Source organism: Thamnophis elegans, chromosome 2, assembly GCF_009769535.1.
Source record: "Thamnophis elegans isolate rThaEle1 chromosome 2, rThaEle1.pri, whole genome shotgun sequence".
Lineage (NCBI taxonomy): Eukaryota > Metazoa > Chordata > Lepidosauria > Squamata > Colubridae > Thamnophis > Thamnophis elegans.
In genome coordinates, this window is record NC_045542.1 from 75,134,990 (window position 1) to 75,146,898 (window position 11,909).

General features: G+C 35.2%; 1 protein-coding gene across 1 annotated transcript in view; it reads right to left on the reverse strand.

The window, feature by feature from the left end:
* Nucleotides 1-9,451, reverse strand: part of HTR4 (5-hydroxytryptamine receptor 4) — a 131,759-nt gene extending 122,308 nt beyond the window's left edge. Inside the window, exons 1-2 of the mRNA XM_032239042.1 lie at nt 9,411-9,451; nt 6,678-6,803 (exon numbers count right to left, since the gene is read on the reverse strand). Coding sequence (XP_032094933.1) covers nt 6,678-6,803; nt 9,411-9,451 — 167 coding nt within the window. The remainder of the gene's footprint in view (nt 1-6,677; nt 6,804-9,410) is intronic.
* Nucleotides 9,452-11,909: the final 2,458 nt, after the last annotated feature.

Below are 11,909 nucleotides of genomic sequence, written 5' to 3' on the forward strand. Positions count from 1 at the left end.
AGTGGCGAAATTAAGCTATATTGGACAGTGTGTTATCCTTTTTTCATTTTCTTTTATGGATGGAAGTTTTGCAAATATTCCCTACTTTTTTAAGTGAAAGTATTGGTTTTTCTTCTTCTATTTCTTTTTTTACCTATGGATTAAATCTTTTTCTTTATGTTTATAATATTGGTTTGGATGGGTTTTTTTGTCTTAATTTTGCTTCATTTAAGATTTTTTTTTCTTTTAAGCCTGGAAAATGAAGAAGATATAAAAGGAATATAAAGAGGGTAGTAACATCAGAGGGAAAAGAAGTTACACTGCCACTTGGAGGTTGGAGGTTGAGTCCTGGAAATATTGCTTTCTCTTTTTTCTCTTTGATCATTTTGACTTTGCACTTCAATGGTTTCAGCTTGTTTACAGAAGAGATAAGAAGAGCATGGGTTGTTTATACAGGTGCTCTTTGGATGCTTCTTTGGCAGCTGGAGAGAAGTAAAAACAAAACCTTGTTTTGAAACTAGAGTGGCAGTATTTACTAGTTGGGAGAATGGCACAACACCAAAAAGAAACCATAACATTACAATAGATTATGTTTGAAATTCAAAAATTATTAGAAACAACAGAGAAAATTGAGAAGAGATTGGAAAATATAGATTGTAATGCAGTGAAATTCGATAGAAAAATTGAAGATATCCAGCAAATGGAAAAAGTGGAGGTTAAGAGTCCTAAAAACCAAGGGAAACATGAACAAAGAGGCAAGATAATTGTGGATATGGAGAGTGAACTGAGTGTGGTTGGAGATGGAAAGAGTGGAACATGGAAAGGGAAGCTAGATGGAAAGGAGCTCTACTCCAGATTTCAAGATATAGAAGAAGAAAAGAAGAGAAGAATTTATGGATTCAAGGAGATAAACTTTGACAAAAACACTATTGATAACCAAAGATAATCTGATTAAAGAAGCTGATGGAGGGTCTCCATTTACAACATATGCAAAAAGCAACAAGTAGTGAAGACAAGTCCACACAAATTTGATTAAGGAAATAAACAGAAGACTAATTCCACAAATGGCAAAAGACATAAGACTGCACTATTACTGGAAAGACACAGGTTGAGATATGAAAATTAATAACAAAATATTAGTCAAATTTAGTTAAAATTAGAGCATTATGTAAAAAATGAAGTAATAATGGATATAGTTAGATAAATAATTGATAATGATAAAAATGTACACATATGTATTGGTTTGATAAGAGGAAATTTGGTATAAATTCTAAATAGTGATTATGAAAGGAAGTTTAGAAACTCTGTTATGTATGAAAGCTTATAATATTAAAAAAAGAGTAAGTAAAATTTAGTTAAACTAAGACCAAAAAAAATGAAATGATGACGGATATTGTTAAATAAAAGATTGATAATGATAATAATGTAATATTTATATTGACATGATAAAAGGGAATTTGGATATAAGTTGTAAATAGTGATTAAGAAAGGAGGTCTAGAAACTTGGTATTAAACATAATTAATTTTTATTTAGAAAGTGTTATAAAGATGTAATGTTGCTGGATGATATTGAAAATAGATAATGGAATGCCATCATGTAGTTTTGCTTTAAATTTTGGAATGTTTTATATAAATGGACATAAAAACAATTATAGTCATATGAAGATTGAGGTATGATCATAGTAATATATATAAATATATTTGATTTAATATATATAACTTGATATGCATTGTAGGTGATGACTGTGGAAGGGATGCACGAAAGCTCTTTGTAACCAATTGACACACTTCTTACAATTTGTAATGGAATATATTTTTGTGGTGTTTGTTGTGTTTTGTATGTTTGTGTTTATTCAAAAATAAAAAATATAAAAAATATGTAGATTGATGCCAAGAAGAGAATGACATATAAATAAAAACTCTTGTTTGTAGTTTTCTCTGCAACTGTCACAACTATGAATTGAGAACCGGGGGAAATTACCAACGTTTCTCATAAATTCCCTTGCCACTCAAGTATTTCCGCTTTTGAAATATGTAATAAAGCTTTCCTTCTACATCAGCACACAATAAACTACTCATTTCCTTACTGAAGGTTTGGAGTTTTTGACTATAGCACACACACAAAAAGAAAAGAAAATCTGACATATTTTTGTTCCTCCACAACAGCTATGTAATTCTGTTCTCAAAGCACTATACAGTAATATTTGCTTTGGATGTAACTGTCCAAGAAATAATAGAATCTTAAGTTGACAATCTAATCAAATAAAAATACTTGACATAAATAACATACCTGTTGGATATAATTTGCTTGTGTCCTTGTATGTGTAAGTCATACTGCTTATTTAACTTACATGCAGAGTACATCATACAAAATGCTGGCTTGGATGAATCACAAATCAGAATTAAGATTGCTCAGGGAAATATCAACAACCTCAAATATGCAGACAATATCACCTTAATAGCAGAAAGTGAAAAGGAACTGATGAGGATGAAAGAGAAGGATTCAAAAATAGGCTTGAAACTCAACATTAAAAAAGCTAAGTTCAAGGCTTTCCAACTCATCACTTCCTTACAAATAGAAGGGGAAGAAATGGAAGCAGTGACGAATTTTATTTTGGGGAGCTAATAACACTGCAGACAGTGACTGCAACCATGAAATTAAAAGGCCCTTGCTCCTTGGGAGAAAAGCTATGGAAACATATTAAAAAGCATAGACGTCCCCTTCCAGGGTGGGTTGCTGCCAGTTCGCTGTGCATGCATACGCAGTTGCCTATAAATTGTTCTGTGCATGCACAGAACATGAAAAAATGACTAAAAAACAAGCTAGCAATGGCAGCAGCAACTGGGGAACCAGTTTGGGGGCATGGCCAGCCTGCTGTCCCTACTAGTTCAGTGACCCAGTCCCAATTTCCACTACTGGTTCACTCGGACCTGTGCAAACTGGTAGCAACCCACCTCTGGTCCCCTTGATGATAAAGGTACATATATTTAAAGCTATGGTTTTCCCAGTAGTAATATATGACTGGGAAAGGTGGACCATAAGGAACTGAAGAATTGATGCTTTCAAATTGTGGTGCTGGAGAAGACTTTTTTACTGCAAGGAGATCAAATCAATCAATCCTAAAAGAAATCAATCCTGTTCTTGGGAAGGACAGATACTGACACTGAAACTGAAATACTTTGGCCACCAAATCAGAAGAAAGGACTCACTGGAAAAGACCCAAGATGTTGAGAATGATTGAAGGCAAAAGGAGGAGATGGCAGAGGATGAGAAGGTTAGGTAATGTCCTCAACACAATGAATATGAATTTGGGCAAATTTTAAGAGACAGTGTAGGATAGGGAGGTCTGGAATGCTATGGTTCATGGGGTCACAAAGTCAGACATGACTTAGATAAAAAAACAGCAACTGTGTGTGTAAAGAATAAAAAGAGATATCCTATTTAAATCCTTACTTTTTTTGAAGAAATAGAATCATTTTACATATTTTCTCTATTGCTGATTAATATTTATTTTCTTTCATATTTTAAAGTGCTTTACACAATGGTTAAATATTGTTCTTCAAATAGTTGTGATCAAAACAGCAAGCATTGTACAATTTATTCCAGTGAAAGAAGCTCCTTTTTTGCTATGAAGATTGTGTGGCAGAACAGAAGCAAAATAAAAATAAAATCACGTATTAGTGATAAGTAATGGTATAGTTATCTGTTATAATGCTTTAATTAACCAAGCTTGAAAACAAAGTTTTTCAAAAGTGAAAATCTATGCTTCAAAAAAACCCACACAACCCACAATAGTTGGTTTTCAGGTTTTGTTCTGTTCTCTAAATTAAGAAATCTTTCCGACAGGTTAATAAATATTAATCAATTCTGAAAGATATATATTTCTGGGAAGACATCAATAAGACACTAGTTTCTGTCTAAATTATTTTTAAATAAAAGTCTCTAAAACCTAATGAAATTAAATGGGGGATGGTGCCTCATGGTTATCAAGGCAACTGTTGCTCAGAACAGTGATTCCTGTAGATGACAAAGACTCAGGAATTAGATTTTTCTAATTGTTTTATTTTTCTTGTTTTTAAATGCTGAACTGTATTCACTACATCCAACTTTTCTTTGGATAATTTACCAACATCTTTAAAACCTTTATTGTTCTCACTTAAGTCTGTATAGTCAGGATTTTTTTTATACAGACAGCAGAGGTCAAAGTGAAAACTTTAACCCACTGGTTCTCAACTTTTTGTTCACCCTTAAAATACCTTTTGTGGCCAAGGAACCCCAAGATTAAAACATAATATTTCTTCAAGCCTTCACAGAACTTCTGGGACAATATTGCAGCTACCGCAGATGTCCGAGGCCACAAATTAAGGACCACTGCTCTAATACTAATAAGACCATGGAAACTTTACAAAAGGATTTTGCCTTAAGAACGTTGGGGAGCACATTCAATCAAATCAATCAATTCTTCAAAAGCAGCTCAGCATGTACCTTCAGCTGGGCCCCTACATATCGTTCCTTCTTTTGGAAAGAGTTCAATTTAAGATTTGAGACCCATTTCTTTAATCTCCTTGGTGAATTTCAAACTTGGTCCTTCGCCATGAAACTTATCTACTTCTGTCTGGATTTTCATCTTCTCCCATTGACTTAAGCTCTCTCGTTTTTTTTCAGCTGGCTTGACCCCTTTAATTATGATTGACAGATTTCAGTCTCCCTGGAACAATACAATACAATAGCAGAGTTGGAAGACACCTTGGAAGTCTTCTAGTCCAACCCCTTGCCTAGGCAGGAAACCCTATACCATTTCAGACAAATGGCTATCCAACATTTTCTTAAAGACTTCCAGTGTTGTGGCATTCACAATTTCTGCAGGCAAGCTGTTCCATTGATTAATTGTTCTAACTATCAGGAAATTTCTCCTCAGTTCTAAGTTGCTTCTCTTCTTGATTAGTTTCCACCCACTGCTTCTTGTTTTACCTCAGGTGCCTTGGAGAATAGTTTGACTCCCTCTTCTTTGTAGCAACCCCTGAGATATTGGAACACTGCTGTCATGTCTCCCCTAGTCCTTCTTTTCATTAAACTAGACATACACGGTTTCTGCAACCGTTCTTCATATGTTTTAGTCTCCAGTCCCCTAATCATCTTTGTTGCTCTTCTCTGCACTCTTTCTAGAGTCTCCACATCTTTTCTACATCATGGCGACCAAAACTAAATGCAGTATTCCAAGTGTGGCCTTACTTGTGCCAAGCAATACATGCCAAACTAAAACTCTATGGCTTTTCATGGCCTCTTATCACTTTGATGGGTTATGAACACACACAAGCTGATCTCAAACAGCAGGCCATAGATTTAGAACTTCAAACAGACTTTCCAGTTCTACCAAGAAACACCTTCTTGAGCCATTCTGCACATCTTATTCAACCAGCTAACTACCCACATAATCACCTCCCTGCGACCAATAAGATCACACAGATTGGGCCTCCTCCGTATTCCATCGGCCAGCCAGTGTCGGCTGGCAACTACAAGGAGGAGGGCCTTCTCAGTAGTCGCCCCGACCCTTTGGAACGAACTCCCCGTGGAGATTTGTACCCTCACCACCGTCCAGGCCTTCCGCACAGCCTTGAAGAACTGGCTAGCCCATCAGGCCTGGGGATGAAGATAGTTGCCCCTCCCGAATGATGAATGCATGTTGGTTACTGTTTTATTATATGTGTCTTTGTTATTGTCTGCATTTCCCCTTCCCTGATTTTATGTGAGCCGCCCTGAGTCCCCTCAGGGAAAAGGGCGGCCTACAAATGTCAATAAAATCTAAAATCTAAAATCTAAAATAATGATCCCCAAATTCAGAAATGCTTTATCTTTTCAATAGCCATTATTGAAGGAAGATACCAAAAGGACTCCTTTGAACAGAGACTGTGCCCTGACAAAAAGCTTACCAAGAATTTAAATGGTTTAATGGTATAGTAAAATTTGAAATAATAGTATGATGGAGGAGGAAAAGACAAAAAGGATAAGATATATGAATGAAGAATATCCATACTGAAGAACATTATTTCAATATCAAATTAAGGATTAACAATGTCAGAATACTATGTAAGAGCAAAGAATATAAAATTGACTTGTTTGATGACGGATGAAAGTAATGAATATTTTTACGTAATACTAGAAAATCTTTTATGAGCTTTTTGCTGAAACTACAACAGACTGTCACCGATTTTTGGATTGTGGATTGAAATGGAAAGAAGTGATATATGTAAAGTAATTTCAAAGGGGGCGGAAGGATGTCACACTTGCTGGTACTTGATGTAAAGAAGCTTAGAAGTCACTCTTTAAATATTTTCATTCTTTTTCTTTTCTTTATTTCTTTTCTGAATTTTCTTTTCTCTATATTTTTTCCATTCTTTCTCTTTCATTAATTTCATTTTGTATTAACTTTTATTACTGTTAAAAAATATTCAATAAAAACCATTTTCAAAACAGAATTGTAAATGCCAGACATTTACAGACCAGCTACATATATTCCAATCTCAATCACACTGCAAAGATTTGAAGTTTGATATGGCCCTAAAAGCCAGACTTGAGTGGGAAGCAGAATGTTCTTTATTATACTGTTGACATTCAGTGTTTTTTTCATCTTTTTATTTCACTTTTTGTGAACCTCTTTGAAGCAAAGAGATTGACACTAACATATGCAAGAACTCACCTCAGTTGCCTGTCCCTGCATACAGCAACCATCACCAGTAGATTCCCCAGGATAGCCATAAGAATAACTGCTGAAATAAAAGTGAGCAGTGTAATCTTCTCTGCCACGCCAAATCCTTCAGTTGAGCTGTTAAAAAAAGATATAGATGTAAACCCTCAAGAATATGTATAAATAGGCAGTGCCAAATTGGTTTGTTTATTCTGAGTTTCTGTACATAATTTAGCTTCTTCACCTGCAGAAACCACACTAATTCCTAACAACCAATGGTTGTAAATAAACATAATTTGCAAGGAAACTGGTCTACTTACAGGATAAGTAAGTGACCAATCCCTAAAACCACTCCTATTTTGTATTTGAAAACTTCAGAACAAATTTTAAAGACATGTTTTATAATTAATTTTTCAACCTACTGTATATTCAAAATTGATCTTCAATTAATTAATTACCCAAAATAAAATTTATATGCCTTGATTGCAGAGAGCCGAGGTGGCGCAGTAGTTAAATGCAGCACTGTAGACTACTTCAGCTGACTGCAGTTCTGCAGTTCGGCTGTTCAAATCTCACTGGCTCAGGGTTGACTCAGCCTTCCATCCTTCCGAGGTGGGTAAAATGAGAACCCGGATTGTTGTTGGGGGCAATATGCTGACTCTGTAAACCACTTAGAGAGGGCTGAAAGCCCTATGAAGCGGTATATAAGTCTAACTGCTATTGCTATTGCTATTGATTACTTAAAACAGGTTTTATTAAAACAGATATGCAACTTTTTGACCAAAAATGTAGAACTGATAGTACCTATATGATAATGTTATCTGGGCTGGAAAATTACTGTAAGATAATTTTCTACTTAGTTTGTACTCAGAATTCTCTCAGTCAATCCCTACATCAATCAGAACAAGTGCTGGGACAACTAGCAAAAATCTGATAATAGAAGATTATACAGAAATAAAAAAAGGTTGTGCCCTAGTCAAGGTCATTACCAACATGTTGGATAAGATTTCAAAACAAATCTCTAAAATCAGTCCAAATGTTTCAACAATTCAATGTTTTATATTAACTCTCTTCAAAAGGAAGCCATATGCAGACATATATTATAGAAAACCTGTTGTGATTATCATGCCTAAAGATAAAGATTCCCCTTGCACATATATGCTAGTCATTCCTGACTCTAGGGGGCAGTGCTCATCTCTGTTTCAAAGCCAAAGAGCCAGCACTGTCCGAAGATGTCTCTGTGGTCATGTGGCTGGCATGACTAAACCATACCTACATAAGCATTTTCCAGGAATAAGCACTAGCCTATAATGAGAATATCTGTCTCAGTCACACTCTGGACATTCATGTTAATGGTTAAATTAGAACAACTACAAATTTGCATGTAAGAGAAATACCATTCTACCCCATTCAGGTTGAAATCATCCTTCTGCTCAACTGATCACATGAACTTCTGTTTTTGTTTGTTTGTTTGTGCGTTTGTTTATGGATTAAGCTTCAATATTCTTCCCCAAGATTTCCATAGCTTTCTTGAAATGTGACATTAAAATGAGAGTCCCTGTAGTGGTATATTTATGTGATACATCCATGTTGTGGTTCTAGGATATGAACATTCGATTGAAATCAGGAAAATAGAAATCATTGAAGCAAGAAATGTAACTTGACAGTATTGGATTCCTTATAGCCAAGGCAGAATGGAATTCCAACTATACTTGTCTTTTCCATCATAACAACAGTCTTCAATGTTCTTTGCTTGGATAAGCAAAAAAGAAAAAATGGCACCTGTTGTGTAAAGGAAGTCACCTTGCCATGAAAGACTGTCCAGAAAGAACCAACCTGACTTTCTGGGAAAGTAGGTGCAATTCCTAATTGTATTAATTACTGAATCTTTAACTAGGAAGAAACTGGAGCATATTAAACCATAATTGAGTGTGCATTAATGAATTATTATAGACAATGTTGAATCAGATAAAAATGTTAATTATAGCCTGTTATAATTCTGAGCTGAACAATTATATAGTACTTCAATTAATATTTGAATTCAACCATTATTAAGTGATCATACTCTTTGGGATAGAATAACCTTCACCTCTCTTTCATAAAATATTGGGTTCTTACAAGTGTTCTGTCATCTGTTCATAAACTGATAATGACAAATTTACACAGTAGCAATTCACTGAACCTTATTTTAATATTCTATATTTGGTTGCAAAAATGTGAATGTTTTTTTTCTGCTGTTAAGAGTAAAGGAATTTAAACAGTTCATTTTGAAATATGGTACATTATTTCTATTATTTCTTTTCTAATACAAAATTACATAAGTTGAATTTTCAGCAGCAACTCAACTCATACCGGCTCTTTATGCAAGCCTGTATTGTAATAGATTATTTTCCAGAAAGGAGCTTAGGTTCCACAAGTTATAATTTAAATCAATTTCCTAAGAGTTTAAAATGAAAGCAAAATCCTACCCTATATAAAAACAAGTGTAGCATATTTGAAAATATTATCCTGAATCTGGGAAATCTAGATTTAATTGCCTGCACAGCTACAAAGGACACTGAATTTAAAGTATAGTATATGGGTTTTCTATAATTTAATTGTTTAAAATTTATATATTATTAGGTAATATGTGTAAGAACTTTACACATAATTTACAAAAAAAAATGAAATCATGAAAATGGGTATGTGCTGATGATGGTATCATGAAAACTGGTTAGCATCTTTTGGCTACTTTTATTTTCTTACTTGAGCAATTTGTGATATGTTCCAGAGTCAGGCCCAGTCATGTCTTTGGTGTGATAATTGAGTTCTTCCTTTTCTCTGTATCAATAAAAAAAATCAAATTGATTTCTATCTAATCCATCTGGTAATGCCCATGTAGATAGATGCTGTTTGCTGTCCAGAAAAAAACACAACTTAGCAAGAAATCAGTAATTATCACGAGCTTCTATCCTAATGTTAGGCCTGGGATCAAAGCAGTGATGGGATTCAAATAATTCAACAACCGGTTTTCTGCCTTAATGACCAGCTGGGTAGGCCTGGCTCAGTGATCATGTGACTGTGTGGGCATGGCCAACTCAACATCACTCACGTCAATGGCCGCTTCGTTTTAGCTGTTAAAAAGTAATAAGGGTTAACCAGAGAGGCAGTTTCTGTCAGCAGGGCAATAAAGATTAGTCTGGAAACACCACCAGAATGTTTCCTTCCTGCCTTCCTTATAGGATTAGCCCTGTAAAGTGGAAAAAAACAAAATGAGATTTTCTTCCAACAACTGGTTCTCTGAACTGCTTAGAAAGTTAACAGCCGCTTCTACTGGATACGTGCGAACTAGCTGAATCCCATCACTGGAGCAAAGCCAGATCTTCAAAATCTTCTGAAATAACTGAAGGGGTGGGTCTTAAGGGGGATATTGTTCCACTGCAAAATCATGGAGTTGACAAGAACTGATAAGCCATTCTCATTTCTGTTTCTTAGGTCATACAGCTAAATTATGCTTTCTTCCTTTTTATGACAATTTTTGGCATTACAATCTCCAACTCCAAGCGACATACTGTAACTTGTTTGGACGTTCTGTTGAGTTCAGACTGAACTAGACCATAAAACACATAAACCTGTTGAACATAAATTTGGATGAATATCACACTAAATGGGTTGTCCACAAAATCTAATTGATAGTATTTGGGCTTTGATTATTCTGTGTCCCAGTGTTGGTTTTTTTTGTGGACTTCCTGACTATGTAAACAACATCATTCCTTCTTTGTTCTTTATGTCCTAAGTAGTAAACAATGTGATCTTTAAACTGAGAAATCTGACGTGCCAATCCAATTCATTGCAAACTTCTGATGTGTAAAATGTCAATATATGGGTGATACATTTTGTCATTGTCTTGAGCTTTCCTTTGTTCATGCTTACATGGTCCCACTGTAATTCTATCTTGGCAGCTTCAGGTTTTCTTTTTCTGCATGGCAACATCAGCAACTCGACTTTCCAAAGACTTTTATTCTAGCTTTATTATAAATATCGTTAGTACTCCAAATATTCCTCAATAACATATTGAGTGCCATCTGACCTTAGGGGTCCATCATTTGACATTATATCAACAATCATGGTATAACTTTTTTCCATGTGGTCTTCTTGGTAGCATATAGAAATGGTTTACCATTATTTTCTCCCATATACCATGAAATGATCCTTTTGTCACGGTTAACCAGATAATCATAAACATCCTATATCTTCCTGCTGCCAACATAAGTGCCTGCTTGCTTTAGCTGGGCAGTTGGTACAATTTTAATATCTTGGATGATATTGCCAGGGGCATATACTCTTGGCATTCTTCACTTATCTCCCCATGTGTAAACTCCTACACTCATGCTGTGGCCACATAGCAAGATTTTGGGGATTTTTAAAATTATTATACTACTACAAATTTTCAGGATAAAATGTTTTTGTACTTCTTCAGGGTTTTGGTCCACTTTAATAACCGATCACCATTTGGTGGCTTCTATTCATAAGTCTCCTCTATTTATAGATGGAATGCTTGGACAGTCTTTCAGTGCTTGAAAGGCTGCCACAAGGAAGAAGGGGCCAACCTATTTACCATACCACTTGTAGGCAGATCAAGAAACAATGGATAGAAACTAACAAGGAGAGAAACCTAGTGTGACACTGAAGCAGAGTCAAGAAGGGAGGGGAAGAAGTCAAACTGATGCTTCTAATCTATTCAGGCAGGTTTTCCTTCTAAATATTTGAGGGTTTTTTTTTTGTAATGAGTACATACTGTAACTTGTAGGTTTATCAGTCTTTGCTGAAATTCTAGGTTGGAGAAAATTCCTGACAGTGAGAACATCAACCAGTGAAACAAATTGCCTTCGGAAATTGTGGGTGTCCCATCACTGGAGGCTTTTAAGAAGAGACTGGACTACTATTTATCAGAAATAGTATAGGTCTCCTGCAAAAACAGGGGGTTGGACTAAATGAGCTCCAATGTCCCTTCCAACTCTGTTACTGCCTTATGATTTAAGTCACACCTAAACCTTGTCATTATCAGTCCCACTACCATTGTATTCAGCATAAAAATAAATTTCTTGACATTATGAGGAATTCATCTCACAACTATTGCATTATATATAAATAGCGCTCCCAATTCTGTACTAAGTCTTTACAATCGGAAAAGGCTTTCCAATTCAGATGTTATACATGGAAAAAGTGCAGAGCAGAATGACTTTAAAGACAGGGATTTGTGTA